Source organism: Tachyglossus aculeatus, chromosome 17, assembly GCF_015852505.1.
Source record: "Tachyglossus aculeatus isolate mTacAcu1 chromosome 17, mTacAcu1.pri, whole genome shotgun sequence".
Taxonomy (NCBI): domain Eukaryota; kingdom Metazoa; phylum Chordata; class Mammalia; order Monotremata; family Tachyglossidae; genus Tachyglossus; species Tachyglossus aculeatus.
Genome location: NC_052082.1, coordinates 46,434,989 through 46,459,833, shown reverse-complemented (window position 1 = coordinate 46,459,833; position 24,845 = coordinate 46,434,989). Strand labels below are relative to the sequence as shown.

The window sequence follows — 24,845 nt, the reverse complement described above, 5'->3', positions numbered from 1 at the left end:
CTTAATCAGGCCAGGCCGTCCTTCATTATGTTTCACTCAACCATTGGAAATCTGAAGTTCCTCCTTCATTTACCTGCCAAGGCCCGAGTTCAGGCCCTCGGGGTTCTGAGGTTTGACTTTGTATTAGGAATGACATCACCAACACCTCAGAGAAGTTAGGGAACTCAGCTCCTAACAACCGGTGAGCTTCTCACTCCCTTAGAAGAAACCCAGACCCTCAACAGCCTTGGCTCCAGTTTCCCGTTGGCCAAATATCCCTTCGCTTGGCCAGTTTGGTTTTTGGTTTTTTTTTCCATCTCAAAAGTGACTTTCAAGGGTGGAATCTAAAGCCCCCAATAAAAAGCGGACCCGAGCCAGAGACCTGTGGAACAAAACAGAGCTACACGCTGAAGGGTGGCCTAGTGGATAGTGAACGGGCCTGGGAATCAGAAGGAACTGGGTTCTAATCCCGGCTCCACCACTTGCCTGCTGTGTGACCTTGGAAAATTTACTTCACTTCTCTGTGCCCTGGTTTCTTCATCTGTAAAATGGTGACTAAGACTGTGAGCCCCAGGTGGGACGGGAACTGTGCCCAACCTGATTAGGTGGTATCTATTCCAGTGCTTAGTACAGTGCCTGGCACATAGTAAGTGCTTAACAGATATGAAATAAAAACCAAAAACTACTGAGTTACCTCATCTGTAGAATGGGGATTAAATCCTACTCCCTGCTACCCTGACTGTAAACCCCACGTGGGACAGGGACTGTGCCCAACCTGATTAGCTCCTATCTACTCCAGCGCTCAGTACAGTGCCTGGCACTTATTAAGCGCTTAACAAATACCATAAAAAAGAAAAACCAAAAAAACAGGGAGACTCCCTCCACCTGAACCCCGTGGGGAGATGAGAGGTTTGTCTTCTGCGGCTTCCCACACCTCGCGGATGGGAGCATTCTTTGGGGAATTTACTAAGGTTGCAGTTTTGCATTCAGGAGAGGTTCTGGGCACACACATAATCCCCTACTCTCTTCCCCACCTCCTTTGATGTCCGACAACTGAGGACCAACAGAGTTTGATTATAAAACAATTTCTTTTGTTGGGAGAAAATTCTTTGCAGGGCGTGAACAGCGGGGATAAAGAATAGGTTTTTCTGAAGTGCAAACTAGTTGGAAACCCCCCGGGGAAAGAATTTGATTGCCAGTCTTTGAGAGGAGCTGGGCCTGCCTGGACAAGCTGCTCGGGCTACACAAGGCCTAAGAGAAGGGGCTTTTTGTGTGAACTGCATGGCTGACAGCGACAGCACGGCAGGCTCTTCTCTCTTCTGTCAGCGGATGTTTTTCCCCATCCCGGGATGCACAATGCACTAAGTCACGGTTTAATAACGAGGCGCGGTCACTAATCGCTGGCGTCCACCTCTCTTGAAAGATCGCGCCTCGTCCGGTGTCCGGGCCGGTCGCCCTCTTGCCCATGCCCTATTCTGGTTGTTTGGAACGGGATTTCCACGCCGCTCGGGCCCTGCGAGCATAGATCCTGCATTCGGGCCCGCTCCCTGCTCCGGCAACCCGGTCTGGCTAAGTGTCATTTGTGGATGACAGAGTCAGGCCCTACCTGGGAAAAAAAAAACAACAAACAAAAAGCATTCCCCCGCAAATGCGGCCTGCCTCGGTTTCCGCAATCCGGCGAAGAAATCGGATTTAGAGTGGGGCTCTCAGGGCCCATCCCTGGGGTGCCAAAGGGCAAGCTGGGATTGCAGAACGAGAGCCCTGCCATTCGGCCTGATCTGGCACATGCTCGGGCACCAGCCGGGGTGAAGGGCGATGCCAACGGAATCCCTGCCACCTCCATGACTAGCTACGCTGCTTCCCATTTTACCCACTTTAATGTTCTTCTATCTACTGTGTAAGCAGTCTGGCCTAGTGGTAATAGCAGGGGCTTGGGAGTCAGAGGACCCGGGTTCTAATCCTGGTTCTAATTCCTCAAGTGCCTCGTACAGAATATGAGGTTATTAAATCCTTTTGAAGGTGATGAGAATAGCACCCCTCTCTCCTTTGGCCCAGGGGAGCTAGGAAGGCAGTAATATTGGTTGTCATTTAATAATAATGATGGTATTTGTTAAGCACTTACTATGCTGGGGTAGTTACAAGATTGTCAGGTTGGACCCAGTCTCTGTCCCACGTGGGGCTCATAGTCTTAATCCCCATTATTACATATGAGGTAACTGAGGCACAGAGAAGCAGAGTGACTTGACCAAGGTCACACAGTAGACAAGTGGTGGAGCCGGGATTTGAACCCATGACCTCTGACTCCAAAGCCCGGGCTCTATCCACTATAGCACGATTTAGTATATCTCTAGTACCTGGAGAAGCAGCGTGGCTCAGTGGAAAGAGCCCGGGCTTTGGAGTCAGAGGTCATGGGTTCAAATCCCGGCTCCGCCAATTGTCAGCTGTGTGACTTTGGGCAAGTCACTTCACTTCTCCGGGCCTCAGTTCTCTCATTTGTAAAATGGGGATGAAGCCTGTGAGCCCCACATGGGACAACCTGATTACCTTGTACCCCCTCAACGCACAGAACAGTGCTTTGCACACAGTAAGCACTTAATAAATGCCATTATCATTATTATTATTGTTATTATTACTTACACCTACTGCGTGCAAGTCGGAGAGCATACCAAAATAGTAAAGGATGGGAAGACTGCCCTCCAGGAGTTTACAATTAATTCTTAATTCCAGCATCCCCGTGTTCAATCTTAGTCCTCTGCAGTCACAAGAGCCTAACTGCCACTCAGTAAATGGTATTTACTGAGCATTTAGTATGTGCAGAGCACTGTACTAAGCGCTTATTTGAGTACAATACAACACTGGACAAGTAGCTTGACCTAGTGGAAAGAGCATGGATCTGAGAGTCAGAAGGACGTGGCTTCTAATTCCGACTCGGCTACTGTCTTCTGGGTGACCTTGGGCACGTCACTTCACTTCTCTATGCCTCAGTCACCTCTTCTGTAAAATGGAGATTAATACTGTCAGGCCCATAGAGAAGCAGCATGGCTCAGTGGAAAGAGCACGGGCTTGGGAGTCAGAGGTCGTGGGTTCGAATCCCAGCTCTGCCAATTGTCAGCTGTGTGACTTTGGGCAAGTCACTTAACTTCTCTGGGCCTCATTTACCTCATCTGTAAAATGGGGATTTAGAGTGTGAGCCCCCCTTGGGACAACCTGATTACCTTGTAACCTCCTCAGTGTTTAGAACAGTGCTTTGCACATAGTAAGCACTTAATAAATGCCATCATCGTTCGAATCCCAGCTCTGCCAATTGTCAGCTGTGTGACTTTGGGCAAGTCACTTAACTTCTCTGGGCCTCAGTTCCCTCATCTGTAAAATGGGGATTAAGACTGTGAGCCCCCTGTGGGACACCTTTATCACCTTGTAGCCTCCCCAGCGCTTAGAACAGTGCTTTGCACATAGTAAGCACTTAATAAATGCCATTATTATTATTATTATGTGGGACATGAACTGGGTCCAACCTGGTTACCTTGTATCTACCCCAGAGCTTAGTAAAGTACTTGGCACAGAGTAAGCGCTTAAGAGATAGACTGTGAGCCCACTGTTGGGTAGGGACTGTCTCTATATGTTGCCAACTTGTACTTCCCAAGCGCTTAGTACAGTGCTCTGCACACAGTAAGCGCTCAATAAATACGATTGATGATACCATTTATAAAAACAAAACAAAACCGGAGTTGGTAGACATGTTCCCAGTCCACAGTCTAGAGAGATTCCAGAGGGGATCAGATTCACTCCTTCCTTCTGGGGAGAAGGGCCAGGGCCCAACATACAGCTGAGAAGGTAAATTTTCTCCCTGATACATAGACCCAGTTCATACCCTAGTAAAGCTCGGGTGGGGGGGTTGGGGGGGGGCTAACCAAGTCTCTCAAGCCATTCACAAGCCCCTCTAGACGTAAGCTTGTTGTGGGCAGGAAAGGTATCTGTTTTATTGTTATACTGTACTCTCCCAAGCACTTAGTACAGTGCTCTGTAGGAATATCTCTACTAAGAAGCCTTATATATATAAACAAACAAACAGACATATATACATAAGTGCCATCGGGCTGGGAGGGGGGATGAATAAAGGGGGCAAGTCAGGGCAACACAGAAAGGAGTGGGAGAAGCGTAGAGGAGGGCTTAGCCAGGGAAGGCTTCTTAGTAGAGATATTCCTACACAGCACTGTACTAAGTACATATATATATATATATATATGTCTGTCTTCCCCCCTAGACTGTGAGCTCATAGTAGGCAGGGAATGTCTCTATTTATTGCTGAATTATCCTCTCCCAAGTGCTTAATAGAATGCATTGTGCATAGCAAGCGCTCAATAAATACAAGTAAGCGCTCAATAAATACGATCAGCCAGCTGACTGACTGACCTCTTTGCAAGTGCACAGACTGGGTTCACTTCCATACACCAGCCCTGCTCTGGAACACAAGGACTACTCAATTAAAGGCCTCCAAATTCAATCGGATCAAAAAAACCGACCGCTAATCCCTGTGTCTTTCTTACTCCTGCTATATTTGGTCAAGCACTTGGCCAACTACAGTAAGTACAGTGTTTCATTCATTCATTCAATCGTATTTCACACTTTAGTAGGCGTACAATAAATACAACTGATAATGATGATGATAAACAATCATAATTGCAGAATTTGAGAGCTCCGTGCCAAGCAATGGGGTAAGTACAAGATAATCAGGTCGGACACAGTTCCTTCGTGTCCCACACGGGGCTCACAGTCTAAGCAGGAGGGGTTAGACATGCTTCCCTCCAGAATCACGCCATCTCCCTCTTCCCATTCCACTCCAAACTCCTCGACAGAGATGCCTACAGCCACTGTCTCAAGTATCTCTCCTTCATTTCTCTCCTTGACCCACTCCAATCTGGCTTCTGTTCCCCTTTACTCCACAGAAACCACCCTCTCCAAGGTCACAAATGATTTCCTTCTTGCCAAATCCAACAGCCTCTACTCCATCCTAATCCTCCTCGACCTCTCACCTGTCTTCAACACTGTCGACTAGCCCCTTGGGAACACTATCCAACCTCGGCTTCACTGACACTGTCCTCTCCTATCTCTCTGGCGACTCAGTTTTCAGGCTCCTCCTTTGCCTCCCACCCCCTAACTGGGTCCCCTTCTATTCTCCATCTACACCCATTCCCTTGGAGAACTCATTTATTCCCATCAATTCAACTACCATCTCTATGCAGATGATCCCCAAATCTACATCTCCAGTCCGGATTTCTCTCCCTCTCTGCAGTCTCACATTTCTGCCTGCCTTCAAGACATCTCTACTCGGATGTCCCACTGACACCTCAAACTTAACACGCCCAAAACAGAACTCCTTACCTTCCCACCTAAACCGTGTCCTTCCCTGATTTTCCCATCACTGTAGACAGCACCACCATCTTTCCTGTGTCGCAAGCCTTGGCCTTATGCTCATCTTTCTCATTCAACCCACCTATTCGATCCATCACTAAATCCTGTCGATTCCACCTTCACAACATCGCTAAAATCCACCCTTTCCTCTCCATCCAAACTGCTACCACAATAATCCAGGCACTTACCCTATTCCACCTTGATTACTGTATCAGCTTCCTTGCTGACTTCCCTGCCTCCTGCCTCTCCCTGCTCCAGTCCATAGTTCGCTCTGCTGCCCGGATCAGTTTTCTACAAAAATGTTCAGTCCACATTTCCCCTCCCCACAAGAATCTCCAGTGGTTGCCTATCCAACTCTGCAACAGACAGAAATTCCACACCATCGGCTTTAAAGCACTCAATCACCTTGCCCCCTCCTACCTCACCTTGCTGCTCGGTTACTAGAACCCAACAGCACACTTCACTCCTCTAATTCCTACCTACTCACTGTACCTCAATCTTTTCAATCTCTCTGCCGACCCCTCACCCACGTTCTACCTCCGGCCTGGAACGCCCTCCTTCTTCATATCTGACAATTAACTCTCCCCACCTTCAAAGCCTTATTGAAGACACATATCCTCCACAAGGCCTTCCCTGACTAGGCCATCATTTCCTCTTCTCCCCCTTCCTTCTGCATCGCCCTACTTGCTCGCCCCTCCCCTACCCCCACAGCACTTAACGTACATATCCAAAATTTACTTATTTGTAGCTTTATCTGTCTCCCTCTCTGGCCTGTAAGCTCACTGAGGGCAGAGAACATGTCTACCAACTCTGTTATATTTTGCTCTCCAAAGTGCTTAGTGTACATAAGCACTCAATAAATACGGTTGATTGACTGAGGGAGGACAAGTGTTGAATTCCCACTTTACGGATGAGGAAACGGAGGCCAGAGAAGCTAAGTCACTTGGCCAAAGTCATACAGCAGGCTAGGATTAGAACCCATGTTCTCCTACTCCCAGACCTGTGCTCTTTTCATGAGGCCAGGCTGCTTCGTCATGATAATCTTTTGGCACAGAAAACAACAGGCCCTTTCCACCCCTTCACTCTGCCTCAACTGTAGCCTTCTTCCAGGAAAAAACAATCTTCTGATGTAAAAGTCATAGCCCGGTACAGCTCTGTTGACCTGTTGCCTCCTAATTTGGGGGTACGAAAAAGAAAGCTCTGTTCTGGGTCCCACATTGTCCTCACTTTACACTCACTTTTCAACTTCTGGGCAGAATAGGAAGGACTAATCCTTATTGAAAGCACATCTCCTCCAAGAGGACTTCCCTAACTAAGCCCTCCTTCTCCCACTCCCTTCTGCGTCACCCTGACTGGCTCCCTTTATTCAGTCCCCCTCCCAGCCCCACAGTACTTATGTACATAACCATAATGTATTTATTTATATTAATGTCTGTCTCCCCTTTTGACGGCAAGCTCATTGTGGGCAGGGAATGTGTCTGTTATACTGTTGTACTGTCCACTCCCAAGTTCATCCATTCATTCTTCAATCGTATTTATTGAGCACTTACTGTGTGCAGAGCACTGTACTAAGCGCTTGGGAAGTACAAGTCGGCAACATATAGAGGCGGTCCCTACCCAACAACGGGCTCACAGTCTAAAAGGGGGAGACAAACAAAACAAAACATGTAGACAGGTGTCAAAACCATCAGAATAAATAGAATTATAGCTATATGCACATCATTAATAAAATAAAGAGTACTAAATATGTACAAGTAAAATAAATAGAGTAATAAATATGTACAAATATATACAAGTACGGTGGGGATGGGAAGTAGGGCGGGGGGGGCGATGGGGAGGAGGAGAGGAAAATGGGGGCTCCAGGAACCAGTGGAGAGTGAGCAGTTGAAGATGGAAGTTAAGGAGGGAAGGAGGGAAGGGGAGAGAGTTTTTATAAAATGAGAGGGAATGGGGTCCGAAGCAAAAGTGGATGGGGTGGCACTTGAGAGGAGGGAGGAGATCTCATCTGAAGATACTGCTGGGAAGGACGGGAAAGTAGAGGAGAGGGTTGAGAGCAGGGGAGGCGGGTGGAGAAGGGGGAGAGTGACTATGGGGAGCTCAGGCCTGATGGGGTTAATTTTCCTAATGAAGTAGGTGGCCAGATCATTGGGGGTGAGGGATGGAGGGGAGACAGACACTAAAATAAATTACAGGGGTCTGGGGGCAGGGGGGAATCAATAGTGTATGAAGACAGATATACACATGTTTGGGGGTGGAAAGGGGGGCTGTGAGAAGTAGTCATTTGGGGCACTTCCCTAGAGTCACCTTAATCACTCCCCAAAAAAGGGAAAAAAACTCTTTTTAATGACTCTTTTCTTACTAGAGGAGGCAGACACAGCTTTTCCATGGAAATCCAGCTTAGACCAGGGTCTCAGAGGTTTCTACCACTCTCCGCACTTGATCAATTTGCTTATAAGCTTTCCTGAGTTGGAGGGCCAACTTCTCCAGGACTTAGTGAAGAATGACTTTCTCTCAGGCAAGAGAAACAGCAAACATACCAGGAATGGGGTGCTAAGCCGGAATATAAAAGCACCTGGAATCAAAGACAGATGATAAGAAAGATTACAGGGCAACCTCTAAAGAGCTGCCTTAAGTGAAAGCTCTTTTGTTGCCTATTCTTTAAGCTCTTGCAGCCACCAAAAATCAATTCCAGGACATTCATTCATTCATTCAATCGTATTTATTGAGAGCTTACTGTGTGCAGAGCACTGTACTAAGCGCTTGGGAAGTACAAGTTGGCAACATATAGAGACGGTCCCTACCCACCAGCGGGCTCACAGTCTAGAAGGGGCAGGGGGGACATAAAACAAGACCTAAACCTTGCTGAAAAGAAGGTATCACTCAGTGGGGAAGAACCTCTAGATGGTAAGCTTATTTTTTTATTATTTGTCTATGGTATTTGTAAAGCAGTTATTATAAGTCAGGCACTATACTAAGCGCTGGGGGTAGATACAAGGTTGTCAGGTTGGACACAGTCCCTGTCCCACACTGGGCTCACAGTCTTAACCCCCATTTTACAATGAGGTAGCTGAGGCACAGAGAAGTTAAGTGACCTGCCCAGGGTCACAAAGCAGACAAGTGGTGGGGCCAGAATTAGAACTCAAGTCCTTCTGATTCCCAGGCCTGTGTTCTAGCCATCTGGAGATGCTGCTTCTCGATGTGGGTAGGGAATGTGTCTACCAACTCTGTTGTATTGTACTCTCCCAAGTGCTTAGTACAGTGCCCTGCACACGGTAAGCACTCAATAAATACCATTGACTTACTGATTGATCGAAAGGGGGGAAGAAAAATCATTGCAATGCAGAAGTGTTGTCAACAGGAATGAAGTCCAAAATGGAGGTATTAACTTGCATCAATTTTCAAAACTGTAAACAGCAGCAAGACATTTAAAGGAAAACAAATGAAATAAGTGAAATTTGAAATCTTGAAAATAGGCAGATGTCTCAGAATGTGAATCCCCTGAAAATGAACTCCAATTTTTTCTTTCCAGAACAGGATATTCAATGAGAATGTAGAAAAGAGTAAAATGTGAGGAATGAGGGGCCATTTGTAGGAAATAACCCATTAGGAAGCTTCAGAGAAGAAAGGTCCTCATTTTAATGCAGCCTTTTCTAAGACATCTTTTTCTATTTCCCTGTAAACATGAAACCTTGGACTGTTAGATATGTAAATTCAGAGATGCCAACTTTTAAAGACTTCATTCCTTTCCAACCCTTGTTAACCACCTGAATAAAACAGGGTCATTTATATTTACGGTATCTGTTAAGTGCTTACTGTATGCCAGGCACTGTAGTAAGCATTGGGGTAGATGCAAGGTAATCAGTTTGGACCCAATCCATGTCCCCAATGAGGCTCACAATCTTCATCCCCATTTTACAGATGAGGTAACTGAGGCCCAGAGAGGTGAAGTGACTTGAGAAATGGCAGAAGCAGCATTAGAACCCAGGTCCTTCTGACCTCCAGGCCCATGCTTTATCCATTAGGCTGCTTCTCACAAAAACATCCCCTTTATCATCACTTTCATAATAATAATAATAATAATGGCATTTATTAAGCGCTTACTATGTGCAAAGCACTGTTCTAAGCGCTGGAGAGGTTACAAGATGATCAGGTTGTCCCACCGGTGGGGAGCTCACAGTCTTCATCCCCATTTTACAGATGAGGTAACTGAGGCCCAGAGAAGTTAAGTGACTTGCCCAAAGTCACACAGCTAATTGGCGGAGTAAGGATTTGAACCCATGACCTCTGACTCCAAAGCCCGGGCTCTTTCCCACTGAGCCACGCTGCTTCTCTTCATCATCAGAGGAGTTAAATTATCACCCTATAGATTCCCCAAATAGCCAAACCAAGAGGAAGAATGAAAATCTGCCGAGAAAAAAGTACAACCCCTATTTAAACTAAATCAAATACAACTGATTGATGGATAAATGCTAAAATTAACTTGAGACCACTTTCTTAGAGCCCCCAAAATAGCCTGAAAAAGAAAAGCCCTTTTAGGCCTACCCCAACTTCCAGTCACCCTACAGTCTGGAGATACAACTGTTACACAGTAAGCGCTCAATAAATAGGATCGATACACTGTTTGATACCGACAATCTAACACATCATTGCAAGAAACACTGCAAGTCCAGAGGAAGTTCTGGTCTCTCCTCCACCAACTAGGATTTGAGAATTAAGAAGACTTGCATCAATTTAAAAAAAAAACAAAGCCAATGAATAGAGCAATAACAAGACCCATGCAGAGAGTTTGAAGATCTGAACAAGTGTTCAGGACCAGTTGGCCTGCTATAAGGTACTTTATCTGCTAGACGATCACTCTCACCTCCCTCAAATCCTTATTAAAATCACATCTCCTCCACGAGGTCTTCTCTAAGCCCTCATTTTCCCTACCACGTCACCCTCGTACTTGGATTTGTACCCTTAATTCACCCCACCTGCAGCCCCATAAAACTCATGCATGTACCAGTAATTTATTTTAATGTCTGTCTCCCCCTCTAGACTGTAAGATCCCCATGGGCAGGGAATGTGTCTACCAACTCTGTTCTATTGTAGTCTCCCAAGCACTTACTACAGCACTTACTACAGAGAAGCAGTGTGGGTCAGTGGAAAGAGCCCGGGCTTTGGAGTCAGAGGTCATGGGTTCAAATCCCAGCTCCACCAATTGTCAGCTGTGTGACTTTGGGCAAGTCCCTTCACTTCTCTGGGCCTCAGTTCCCTCATCCGTAAAATGGGGATGAATCCTGTGAGCCCCACGTGGGACAACCTGATTACCTTGTAGTGCTTTGCACATAATAAACGCTTAATAAATGCCATTATTATTATTGTTACAGTGCCCTGCATACGGTAAGTGCTCAATAAATATCACTGATTGATGAACTGGAAACAAAAAGAAGGCTGTTGTGCCCTCTAAGTTAGACAACTCTTTACAAAGTTGAAAATCACTACCACAGTCAGCAGAATACGCTTCTACCTGTGTAGCCTCCTACAAAGATTCATAATCTACTACCACACTTCATTTTGTTAATGTTGTGATGTAATGCTCTGCTTTACTTGAACAAGGATTAAGGCTTAATGTAACAAAAGGAGCACAGAGTGGAATTCCATGTTTTTCCAGAGGTCCTCGAGCAGAGCAAAAATTAGAACACATAAGACTGTGGACAAACACACCTCTCGGTTTGACCAGCTTTTTATGGGACGTTTTAGGTCCTTATCGTGTGTTGTGCTGTTGTTTCTTACTTAGTATCGAGCCCAATTTCACCACTCATTAAGAAATTCGACATAGATTTTATAAAACCTGGAATATGAACTGAAGGCCTTAGGAAAGCCCATCTAAAGTCATCCAGCCAATTGTATTTATTGAGCATTTACTGTGTGCAGAGCACTGTACCAAGTGCTTGGGAGAGTAGAAAATAACGATAAACAGACACGCTCCCTGCCCATTGGGAAAAACCACTGGGGGAAAAACAAAAGAAAGCAAGAAAACAGCTGCAGAGTTGTCAACACTAAAGACACAAACAAACAAACAAAAAAATGAAGTCAGACTTTCAGGCTTGAGGAATCAAATGTGTGAACAACTTTTTAAAGGTGAGGAGGAGATGGGATCTGTTCAAAGGGCTTCCATCCCAGAATCGTATGAGTCATGAGGAAATCTTGACATAGTAAAATAACCGTTTCCTGCCCACACATCAGCCTCTAGACATGGTTGATGTTGGAAACAAGCATCCTCTGTTCCTTTGGACAGTGCTGTGAAACCACTGGAATGCGTTTGCTTGATCTTTCCTAGAAAGAGCCGGCAGAAGACTTCCGAAACGTCACCATCGATAGCTGCATTGCTTGAGTAGCTACTGTGTGCAGCGGTACTTGGGGAACCTAGAAAGGAATAAAAGGAGCTCTCCTGCTCTTGAAGAGCTTACGAGCAATCGGAAGGCGATGTCATAACATAGATTGATAAAGACACACTAGTTGAGAGGATATAAATGAGAGTCACAAATGGATAAATGAAATCAGTAACAGAAAGACGTGAGACAAGCACTAACGGTTTGCCCTGTTTCTTTGGGGGCAGGAGGACTCCTTTGAACAGGTTCCCTGTACCTAAGCCTTCTGCAGGTGACTCTGCTCCTCTCCCGAATTTAATCTCTGTGTCCCAGAAAAAGTGGAGAACTGGAAAAGCGGGCTCCTTGGGAGAGTGGATCATCTTCTGATACTCTATGACAAATGCTGGTATTTCCTACGATTATCGAACTGCTCCCTTGGGGAAGCCCCGGACTTGCCCTCTCTGGATTTCAATTTCTCCCTGTTCGCTGGGGACTGTGAGCCCGTCGTTGGGTAGGGACCGTCTCTTTATGTTGCCGGCTTGTACTTCCCAAGCGCTTAGTACAGTGCTCTGCACACAGTCAGTGCTCAATAAATACGGATGGATGAATGAATGAGGATAATCTCATTTTCCCCAAGTGTCTCAATGACATGCTGTGGAGCATCGTGGATCGGTGGTATCTGACCTCCATCCCATCCTTGGGGAGGCCCCAAGACTGTCCAGGCTGAGAGAGTAGGGGGGTGAGACTGGGGGGTGGCTCCTCCCCACAAGCAGAGGAGCCATGCATTGTCACTCCCCCATTCACAAATGTCATTATTATTATTATAATTATTATTATTATTATTATTATTATTCACGCCCATTGCCTTGTGCCCGGGAGAACCAGAAGTGCAACTGCGGCCTCCTCCTCCTCTTCATTTTCCTCCTCCTCCTGCCATCAGGGAAAGAAAGGTGGAGCCACTCTCCTGGCTTCACCTCCATTCCCTTTCCGAATCCAAAGGGAAGGACGGGCTAGCTATGGCTGTTCACCCTTCCCAAGAATCAATCAATCAATCAATCAGTCAATCGTATTTATTGAGCGCTTACTGTGTGCAGAGCACTGTACTAAGCGCTTGGGAAGTACAAGGTGGCAACATATAGAGACAGTCCCTACCCAACAGTGGGCTCACAGTCTAAAAGGGGGAGACAGAGAACAAAACCAAACATACTAACAGAATAAAATAAATAGAATAGATATGTACAACTGGGGGCAAAGCTACAGGGCCAAACACAACAGAGCCATGTTCCCTTCCCCACTATGTTGGGCGCCTGGGGGGTCAGAGGACTCAGGTTCTAATCCCGGCTCTGCCAATTGCTTGCTGTGCGACCTTAAGCAGGTCACTTCACTTCTCTGTGCCTTGGTTTCCTCAATTGTAAAATGGGGATTTAATATCTATTCTCCCTCCTGCTTAGACTGTGAGACCCATATGGGACAGGGACTGTGTTTAACTTGATTTACTGGTATCTACCCCAGTGCTTAGAACAGTGCTTAACATATAGTGAGCACTGTACTTCCCAAGCACTTAGTACAGTGCTCTGCACACAGTAAGCGCTCAATAAATATGATTGATTAATTGATTAACAAATACAATAGTAATAAAAAAAGTGCTAGACTGTGAGCCCGTTGTTGGGTGGGGACCGTCTCTATATGTTGCTAACTAGTACATCCCAAAAGCTTAGTACAGTGCTCTGCACACAGTAAGCACTCAATAAATATGATTGAATGAATGAATAATAATAACTCTAATAATAATGTTCCTCAAATTACAATATTACAATAATAATATATTGTTCTGTATTCTATAATAATATAATATGGCAATGAAATAATAATTTTGCACACATCATGTGCTCAATAAATACCACTGACGGACTGACTGGGAGCTATATCCTCACGGAAAATCTTCCACAAGCAAGTTGCCCTGTACAAAAACCCTTCAGAAAGCTGTGCTGTTGTCCCTGTGGATAATAATAATTAATAAAAATAATTATCATGGTACTTGTTAAGCGCTTCCTGTGTACCCAGCACTGTTCTGAGTGCTGGGCTAGATACAAGGTAATCGGGTTGGACATGGTTTGGATGAAGAGGACCCAATCGCCATCTTTACTTGTGGCACTTCTCCTTGTGCTTCCATCCCTACATGCAAGAAGTCAATATGTAATCATACAGGGCCATCCTCAAACTCATTTTAATCCATCGAGAGGATTTCCTGAGTGCTTATTCTGGGTGGCGTTGGGCGGAGCACTGTACTTGGGAGAGGACAACAGAGATACTGAGACACGGTCCCTGCCTTCAAGAAGCTTACATTTCTGGGTATATGTAAAAGTTGGATGGTAAGGCTGGAAAGCGAGTTCAGGTTAATACAAAACATAAACGTTGTGCCTGGGTCATTTGGTGAATAACCATTTGTGCACCAATGCCACTGCAGCTTTAGAGCCTTGAGCCACACATTCTAACATCACGCACCAGTTCACCGGGCTTTCTAAAAAAAATCCAGAACAACCAGCTCGACAGGAACAATGATCTTAAAAAAAAAAAAAATTAGTGAGCTTTGATGTTCCTGCTCCGAAGCTTCATCCTCATTCCCTCTTCAGCAGTGGGTGGGTGCGTCAACTCTGCAAAGCCGCCTTGTTCCATTTGGAGACGAGGACAATAGCTCACTGGACACTTTCATCAACAGAAAATACAGTAATGAAAGGCATTTTCTTAATGTGATTTGTTAAGCGCTTACTATGTGCCGGGCACCGTACTAAGTGCTGCTAATCAGATTGGACACTGTCTATGTTCATTCGTTCATTCAGTCGTGTTTATTGAGCGCTCACTGTGTGCCGAGCACTGTACTAAGTGCTCGGGAGAGTATAATACAACAAGAAACAGACACGTTCCCTGACACAATGAGTTTACAGTCTAGAGGGGAGGAGACAGACATTAATATAAACAAATAAATTACAGGTATGTACTTAAATGCTGTGGGGCTGGGAGGAGAGGAAAAACCAAGGGAGCAGGTCAGGGTGATGCAGAAGGAAGTGGGAGAAGAGGAAAGGGGAGGGGTGCTTAGTTAGGGAAGGCCTCTTGGAGGGAATGTGCCTTTAATAAGGCTTTGAAGGCAGGGAGAGTAATTGTCTATCAGTTTTGGGGAGGAAGGGTGGTCCAGGACAGAGGCAGGACATGGGCGAGAGGTCAGCGGTGAAATAGGGGAGAGCGAGGCATAGTGAGAAGGTTGGCAGAGGAGTGAAGTGGGTGGGCTGGGTAGTAATAGGAAAGCAATGAGGTGAGGAAGGAGGGGAAAGGTGGTGGAGTGTTTTAAAGCCAGTGGTGAGGTGTTTTGGGTTTTTTTGATGTGATGGGCAACCCCTGGAGTTTTTTGAGGACTGGGGTGACATCTTCTGAACGCTTTTGTAGAAAAGTGATCCGGGCAGCATAGGGAAATATGGGCTGTAGTGGGGAGAGGCAGGAGGCTGGTAGGTCAGCAAGGAGGCTGATGCAGTAATACAGGCTGGACAGGATTAGTCATTGTATTAACGTGGTAGCAGTTTGGATGGGGATGGATGTCCCACATGGGGTTCCCATCTTACAGATGAGGTAACTAAGGCACAGGGAAGTGACTTGCTCAAGGTCACACAGCAGACAGGTGGTAGAGCTGGGATTATTCATTCATTCAATCGTATTTATTGAGCACTTACTGTGTGCAGAGCACTGTACTAAGCGCTTGAGAAGTACAAGTTGGCAACATATAGAGATGGTCCCTACCCAACAGCGGGCTCACAGTCTAGAAGGGGGAGACATACAACAAAATAAAACATATTAACAAAATAAAATAAATAGAATAGTGGATTAGAACGCAGGTCCTGGCCCATGAGCTACCCATTAAACCATGCTGCTTCTCCTTATTAAAAGCCTATCTCCTGCTAGAGGGCTTCCCTGACTAAACCCTCATTTCCTCTTCTCCCACTCCCTTCTGCATGACCCTTGCATTTGAAGCAGCACAGCCTAATGGCAAGAGCTGGGGCTTGGGAGTCAGAGGACGTGGGTTCTAATTCCGGCTCCGCCACTTTGCTGTGTGACCTTGGGCAAGTCACTTAACTTCCCTGGACTTCAGTTACCTCATCTGCAAAATGGGGATTTAGACCATGAGCCCATGTCCAATCCGATTATCTTTTATCTACCCCAGTGCCTAGAACAATGCTTGGTACGTAGTAAATGTTTAACAAATACCATTATTATTATTATTTAGATAGTTATAATTTATTTATATTAAGGTCTGCCTCCGCCTCTAGACTCTAAACTCATTGTGGGCAGGAGATGTCTACCAACTCTGTTACACTGCAATCTCCCGAGCGCTTAGTACACTGCTCTGCACATGGTAAGCATTCAATAAATAAGATCGATTGATAATAAAAGCAACTTTAAGATCATCAATGTAAAAGGCAGTGCACATGATTTTAGGAAAGCTTATCTTCTCTATCGTTATTGACACAATAAGTATCTTTATTCTGTATCTTTATTGAAAAGCAGCATGGCCAAGAGCATGAGCCTGGGACTCAGAGGAACTGGGTTCTAATCTTGCCTCATTCATTCATTCAATCGTATTTATTGAGCACTTACTGTGTGCAGAGCACTGTACTAAGCACTTGGGAAGTACAAGTTGGCAACATATAGAGACACTCCCTACCCAACAGTGGGCTCACAGTCTAGCCTCCCCTACTTGTCTGCTGTGTGACCTTGGGCAATTACAATATATATAAAATATGCATATATTAGTTGAACATTCATTTATTTATTCTGATTTTACATTAGGACATTATTTATTCCATTCCCTATCTGGTCTTTGTTCTTCCTACCGCTCTCACTACTTGTAAATATTTTTTTCTGCTCTTCCATTAGGGTGTAAGTTTCTTAGGTACCTGATAGGTCCTTGCATTTCAAATGAAATGACTCCCTTTCGAATGAAAGGTTTGTTGTCAAAATCCTAAACGGGTTTTGCATAAGGCTGACCAGTCTTTGTTCTGTGAGGTTTTCTCTTTCCGCCTTAGGTTGCAATTAGGCAGGTAGCCCCCCTTCCTTGTTAAAAGACAGGATGGTCCAACCTTAGAGTGGATTTCAGAGGCATTTCAGTAGCTTTCAGATGCATTTTCAATGTAAGAACACACACCTCAATCCCTCTTTAGTCTAATATTCAATATAGTTTTACTGGGAGTGGATTTCAGTACAGTGTCCTGCACACGGTTAGCGCTCAGTAAATACCATTGATTGGGTGATCGATTAGCACATGTAAACTAGCATTTCTCACAGGTCGTTTAAAGAAAAGTCAGTCCTCTCGTCCTGGGACCCACAGGAATTTGAGCTGGAGAGGGGAAGATGCCTGGAAGGTAAAATAGGAATCAAGCTGGAGGATAAAGTAGGAGAAAACAAGGTGACAGGTGTGCTTTTCCACGAATAGGGGAGACTACAGAGGAAAATCAAGACATCAAGGGTCTCAAACGGTTAGGAAAACAAAAAGTCAAGGTTTCGAAGTCACTGGGGAATGAGGGCATTGGCTTGAAAAGGTGGGATGATGTATTTAGAGATTAACAAAGAGATTCTTAGGGAAACAAAATTTTATGTCTAGAAAGAAAATTGGGTGATGGGGGGTGAAATAAGACAGGCAATAAGGGGCTCAGCAAGATAAATGGAGAAAGACGGTCACATTGAGAAGCAGCATGGCTTAGTGGAAAGAACACGGGCTTGGGAGTCAGAGGTCGTGGGTTCAAATTGCGGTTTCGCCACTTGTCAGCTGTGTGACCTTGGGCAAGTCACTTAACTTCTCTGTGTCTCAGTTCTCTAATCTGTAAACTGGGGATGAAGACTGCGAGCCCTACGTGGGGCAACCCGATTACCTTGTATCTACCCCAGTGCTTAGAACAGTGCTTGGCACAAAGTAAGTGCTTAAACAAATACCAACATTATTATTACCATTCATAATTTTATGGAGATGGTTGTGGCAGGATCTGTTAAAGATTGGACAGACAGCCTGAGAGAAATATAAATTAGGAAAAGATTGACAACAGAGGGGAGCATATTGGCATTTCTGTATATATGTTTGTACATATTTGTTACTCTATTTATTTATTTATTTATTTTACTTGTACATATCTATTCCATTTATTTTATTTTGTTAGTATGTTTGGTTTTGTTCTCTGTCTCCCCCTTTTAGACTGTGAGCCCACTGTTGGGTAGGGACCGTCTCTATATGTTGCCAACTTGTACTTCCCAAGCGCTTAGTACAGTGCTCTGCCCACAGTAAGCGCTCAATAAATACGATTGATGATGATGATTGATGATTTCTATTTTGCTTTCCTCGGAGATCCTTACAGAACTTGGGGGGGGTAACGCCCTCCCATATAAAGATGGGCCTTCATTATTATCCTTATTTACAGGTAGTTGAGAACTGCGGGCAATCAGATGCCTAAGTACCGAGCAAATCAGAGGAAGGATCAGGAAAGGAACCTTCAAATCTCGGCCCCCAGGCCCTTTATATAACCATCAGATGAAGCTCAAAGCCATTTGCATGATTGAGAGACAATTTAATAGCCGTGTTTTATGATTCTGTGGATTCAGGGCACACAGTTAAAGGGTGGCCTCTCTTTGTTTGGGTGTAATTAAAATACTGCATGTAAATTTTGCCTTCGAATGGTAGGCTCAAAAATCGGCTCATTTGACTGGCCCATGCTAAATCGACATGTGTAAACGCTAATGAACTGAGAACTGGGAATTTTGCCGATTGCTCAAATCTCAGATGAAAACGTAGAAACCTAATTTTCTGAAAGTCTTGCAGGGAGGCATATCTGAAATCTTTCAAAAAAATCTAAGGGGTTTCTACTATCGAGAGAGCCAACCAATTCTCCCAGCGCCCTTCTAACGCCAAGGTCTAGAGACTTTGGGGAATTACTTGACCAGGTTTAATTAATTCATCAATCAACGGTATTTATTAAGCCCTTACAGTGAAGGGAGTATCGTTCAGGTTTAGGAAACACTAACTGGATTTCAGGGCTCTGCACACCACAAGTGGTCAATAAATATCATTGATTGATTGGATTTTAGGCTCAGTCAGCTTGCAAATTTACATTTTAGGTTCCCTGATTCTCCCACATAGTGAAAATTACAGTGGACGATCTTGTGTGTGAATCCATCTCAAAAGAATACTAGGTAAATTCGTAGGGAAGGGTAACTAAATTAATTCCAAATTAGCTGGTTCTTCCAAAATCAGCAATTCTACTGAGCAAGCTAGCCTTAGGTTGGTGACACACTGGACTTGAAAATGATGAAGAATGGTGAAGAGCAAACACAACCCCAGGAAATATAAACAAAACGAGTTAAATGGGAGTCATGGCTAACCCCTGCTGAGTAAACTTGAGTTTCCCTCTGATCTGATAAAGTCCAAACAGCATGGCTTCAGCCAGGGTAAATCATGGCTCCCTAAACTGCTGGAATTCTTTAAAGAGTTAACCATAGATATAATTTACTTACAACTTTCAAAAGCTTCTTGATAAAGTTTCTCCCAAGAGCCTATTAAGCAAATTTAGTAACCACGGGGGTGAGAGCTGAATTCTTACCCTGGATTTAAAAGCTGGTTGGAGAGTCAGGAAGTCGAGTGAATGACCAATTCACAGTAGGGAATGAGGTTAATACTGAAAAGTCTCAGAAGTTAATATTAAGACTGGGATATAAACCTATTAATGATGTAGAAGAACTGTGTTTGTGTGTGTTGTGTGTAAGGACTGAACATAACCAATTACTCAAAATAAAGAGACTAATACATGAAAAATGAAATTCACTCTAAACAAATGAAAGTGCTCTTTAAGCAAAATGTTACCATTTAAATTCTCTGAACGTACAAATGGACCCAGCCAGTTATTTCAAGATTAGCAGGACCAAGGACTATTTACAGAAATGTGAAAAGGGAGAGTATGATCAATTAATCTGTGATATCTATTGAGTGTTTACTTTGTGCAGAGCACTGTACTGAGCGCTTGGAAGAGTCTGATACAACAGAATTAGCAGACAAGTTCCCTGCCAAGAATGGGCTTGCAGTCTAAATACGAATAAACAAATAATTTATAATATGTAATTTAAAGATATGTACATGGTAACAGTCGCTTAAATAATGGCACTGAGAATGCCAGCTGGGTGTCTATTTATCCTTTCCATTGTAGCAACACAAGATGACATTTTTATGATAATAGAAGACAACAAATTTAAACAGGAAAAAAAAGGAAACAGTTTTAGGCAGTATGAAATTAGCCCATAAAAAATGTTGCCACAGGACATTATTCAGGCAAAAAAATTGTTCAGGCTCCCTGTGTGTTCAGAGATTCGAAGATGAGCCTCTGCAGTAAAACTTTCCCACGAGAAAATTAAAACGGAGATTAAATCTGGTGCTTTGGAGTATAGGTAAGTAAGAATAATAATAATAGTGTTTAAGTGCTTACTATGTGTCAAGCACTGGTCTAAGTGCTGGGGGGAGATGCAAACTAATGAGGTTGGACACAGTCCCTGTCCCACATGGGGCTTGCAGCTGTAATCCCCATTTTACAGATGAGGTAACTGAGGCACAGAGAAATTAAGTGACTTGCCCTAGGTCACACAGCAGGCATGCATCAGGATTAGAAACCAGATCCTTCTGACTCAGGCCCATGCTCTACCCACTAGGTAAAGCACTACATGAGATCAAGGACAAGAATCTTTCTCATCACAAGCCCTCATTTCCTCTTCTCTCATTCCCTTCCGCATCACCTTTGCTCTAGGATTTGTACCCTTTATTCACCCCTTGCTCAGACCTGCTCATATTCACGTCTGTCTCCCCCTCTAGACTGTAAGCTTGCTGTGGACAGGGAACGTATTTACCAATTCCACTATAGCGTACTCTCCCAAGTGCTCAGAAGAGTGCTCTGCACACAGTAAACGCTTAATAAATATGATTGATTGCTTGATCACAAAACTGCAGAGTTCAATGACACAGGCAGAGAGAGGGCCATGGTGGTCTCTCATACAGCAAAACATATCTAATAATTCATTCCTCCTTGTCTGTTTCCTTCTCATATTGTGTCTGACTCCTTAGCCCTCATTTTTCTTCTCTGTTCTAGCCTGCCCAGCTTTCCTGGTGGCCAGTTGCTTTCCTTCATCTCCCTCCACCATCTTTCTTTAAGGATTTATCACAGATTCACTTAGTTCTTCTTTTGAGTCTTGTATAATCGCTCTCAGAAACTAAGCTAAGGCCAAAAGTTTGGGCAAACGGAAAAGGATCGTGACAAATGAGCTAACATTTGAAAGTAATTGTTGCTTTATTACATACCCGTGCCCCAAAGATGCCTTAAGGGGCTTAATTTTACAGACTGGATAGGTCAATAAGCAATATACAGTCACAGTTCAAGAGACCACAAGCCATATTAAAAAGGTGCTTCCCTCTTGGCTCAATCTCAACAAGGAGAGAAGCTCCTGGGTTTACGAAAATTGGTACCTCTAGTGATCTTTAGATATAGCAGTTCCAGAGTAGAGGATAATGCTGGCAAAAGAAAAAAACAGAAATAATTCTAGAGATAAACTTTGGGTCAAGAACTTATCTGTGTGACAAAGTATGGAGAGCTTCAAAGTTAATGTACTGAATAAAATAAAAAAAATGTTCATACTGAATAAGTCTATGAAGGAAAGGAGGCAGATGGCAGGTTTTTCTATTTTTCCTATTTTTCGATACAGAACCATTTTGGGATTTGTTGTCAAGGTGCCACTTTTTAATCCTGTTCCTGATCTGGCCTTCTCTCCCAATCCTTCTCTGAAAGTTACAACTTGCCTTCAGTCCTTAGGCAGCCATTCCCCACGTTTCTTAGCAAATTCCTACTCATCTCTCATTTTAGTGTCAAAGAGAGGCACTGTCATGTTCTTATTCCCACTCCAGTCCCCAAAGTAAGTGCTAAACCAGAGAGCAGTTGATAAGATGGGGTACTTCATGGGCTTACCTTGGGTGAATACCTTTCTTCCTAAGGTGAAACTAGAGGTGGCCCAACCGGCAACTGTCTACAACAACCTAACCAGGCCATAGTATTCAAACCTGCTTGGAATTTTAGAAGGCAGCAGTAATAGGAACAGAAGTTGAGACCCCAGATAATTTTGGTCGAGGGGCGGGGACACAACATGTTGAGACCCCAGATATTTCTGTGGGGAAGACAACATGTTGAGTCCTCAAAGAATTTCAGTGTTGGGGGGGGGGGGGGGCAAATGACCGTGGGGGGGCCAAAATGTCAGTAGGACCCTCAAAACGGTCTTCTTCTTAAAGTCCGTTGGCATTTCAAGCGAGGTACAGAAAGCTACTCTGGGGTCAGTGCAGTGCAGCCTCAAGTTTCCCCTATAAAGTGTGACTATTTTAGAGAGACTGTCCAGACCGTAGGCAATGCCAAAAAAAAAGTCTTACAGCATATCTAAACCAAACAGGGTCCCAGAAGACACTGTTTCTTAAGGCAAGCAGAGGAGGAGTTTCAAAATCACATACTCTTACTCTTTGGTGCAAAATGAGCACGTCCTTCAGAGATACAAACAGGCAGGTGACCTCGAGAGAGAGGGGGAGCAACATGGAGCTAAGAACTGGCAAGTCAGTGGAGAGGCAGATCCCAAACAGATGGTAGACGGGAGCCATAAAAGTTCTCCTTACCTGCATTAGTTTTCCTTCAGCTGGAGTAATCTCAGCGACGCCTGCGAAAACCCCTTCCAAAGTGAGGTTCAATTTCCCCGTTGGGTCCACTTTTAAGGGGATCACCCTGATGACAGCCTTCTGCGCTGCTGACCGCTCAGACTCCACGGCCGCTGCCAGGGCCAGCCCCGTGTGTCCAAGTCCAGCCTGCATCGTAGCCATGAGCAGCCAGGGCCAGAGGGCAGCCAGCTGCAGCTGGTGGCCACCACTCATTCTACCAGCTGCAGCAACGCACTTGGGCCGCACATACCGCTCCGGAACATGTCCCGGTCCTCTCCGGGTAACAGGCACGGGTTCCCAGCAAACGTCCGGGCCGCCGACGGAGGAAGTGACGGCTTCGGCTTCGATTTCAGCGGGATCCCAAACAGTTCAGGCCCTTTCTGGCTTTAGATTCCCACGACCGGGTGACATTCCCAATGTGGGCCAGAGAGCAGGGGCGCCCTCAGCCTACCTCTGCTTCAGGTGCCACAGTTTCCCCCATCTTCGTTCTCGCTAATAAGTGAAGACTTCAGGGCGCCGCCGGGACGTTTCCAACCTGGTGTGGTGGATGGATATCCCATTTGAGTCTCTCATTACAACGGTACGGCTTCCTTTTGGAGCTGGACGCGGGGCCAAAGTTTTCCGGGGTCACCTTAACCGAATTTCAAAAACAAAAGAAGAAAAGCAAAAGCCACTGAGGCCATAGACCAAGGTGACGGTGGGGTGGAGGGATCCAGGCCAGGAAATGAGCGCTTTCCCAAATCACAAGTCTTCCAGGATAACTCAAGAGAAAAAAAAATAATCTTCAGGTCGGATCTTGAGGGATCCCTAGTACAGTGGCAGAGGTTACTTAGGGGGGACTTTCTACGTTCTATTTCTCGACATTCAGCATGTCGAATCCCACTGAACCTATGCGCTTCTGGTGGGCCTCTGCCATTTTCTCAAGAAATTATTCTTCACTCCACCCCAAAATCTATCAGGTAACTAGATGTCACTTTAAATGTTCTCCCATTTTAGGGGCTAACACTGAAAGTCGGCCCCTGTTATCCTTCTTCAGCAATTGCAAGGGCATTTACTTCATTCTCCCTGGAATCACATTCATATTTCTAACCCAATTCCCCTTACCCTCTCTTGGGGGCACAATCTTTGACTCTGGAACTCCTAACACTGTATTCCACACAGGGCGTTTTGGGGATCCGTTTTCAAACGCTGGCCTGGTGATGTATAATTCCCTAAATTCATCAGAGAAACAAAAAACTATTCCCAACACGTTTTTAAATTCCTTGGGGGGGGGGGGGCAGGGAGGTTAGGCACAGAACACCCAGGAAAGGCACAAATGAGCAGAGTGGTGTTGATTTTTGTACTTCTCTTGTGCACACTTTATGGCTTTCATGCACACATAAATATGATGTAAAAACTACCCCCCCCCAGTAAATAGAAATACACCTATCCCACCCAGCCCACTTTTTCAAAAGATCAAGTTAAAAATCCCATAAAGCCTTCCTTACGAGGGCTAAGGCAAGCGAAAGCCAGCAAACTGAAACTGTTAGGTAAATCCCTTACCCTGAGAAGCTAATAGGAAAATTTCAGACAATTCTGCAAACCTGTTGTGCAGGGAGCCCACAGGAATCCACAGGGGGTGAAAAAGATGCAAATGTACTTGTACAGATCCTGTTCTAAAAAGTTTCAACAGCTCAACCAAGAGTGCGGCTAAATCTTCCACCTTGTGACTCTGTAACAAAACCCCAGAGCCCTGCGCCAGGCAGGTAGATGCGAGTGAAATTCCGCAGCCTGAAAAAATAATCCAAGTAGATCAAAGAAAGAAATTTACTCCAATCTCAAAGCTGCCGGGCCGGATAGGCTTGAAAGTTAGTGTTCCAAAGACTTCTGAGAGTTTACGGAGAATCCCAAACCAGTTCTGCATACTCCTTTCCGGCCAACAAGTCTCTTCTCCCCAAAGAGCTGAGAAAAATGAACGAATATTAGGGGATTAAAAAAAAAAACGTCAGCGCAGTAAACTCATCAGCCCCAACTCAGGCCAGGCAGATTGCTGTCACTTTTAAAAGCGTAAGAAATCCCCGGGAGATGTGATCCCGGTGGCTCTGAAACATAGACTTTGGAGGTTCGGTAAGGCTTGTAGAGGCGCTTCTCTTCCAGAAAGGCAATTCGGGATCAACTCCGTGGAGAAGGAAGCCTGTGGTTTGCAGGTTGTGTCCTTGCTCTCTGCCTCCCTCCCTTAGGATTACAGACACACACTCTCTCTACCTGCTGATCCAAAGTGAGGGTGGAGCGCCGCAAGTTGCCTCCTCCTTCCCCAACACACCCCCCCCACAGAGGGAGAGAGGGAGAGAGAGAGGAGACAC

General features: G+C 45.0%; 1 protein-coding gene across 3 annotated transcripts in view; it reads right to left on the bottom strand.

Moving 5' to 3' along the window:
* RNF43 (ring finger protein 43) overlaps positions 1 to 24,697 on the bottom strand; it is a 92,389-nt gene extending 67,692 nt beyond the window's left edge. The window contains exons 1-2 of one of the 3 annotated variants that reach the window (XM_038759824.1): positions 24,087 to 24,697; positions 22,465 to 23,264 (exon numbers count right to left, since the gene is read on the bottom strand). In XM_038759824.1, coding sequence (XP_038615752.1) covers positions 22,465 to 22,716 — 252 coding nt within the window. In that variant the 5' untranslated portion in view covers positions 22,717 to 23,264; positions 24,087 to 24,697. Of the gene's footprint in view, positions 1 to 22,464; positions 23,928 to 24,086 lie in introns of those variants that run through there. The other 2 variants (XM_038759825.1, XM_038759823.1) reach the window with 2 other exon arrangements.
* Between the last annotated feature and the right edge of the window lie 148 nt (positions 24,698 to 24,845).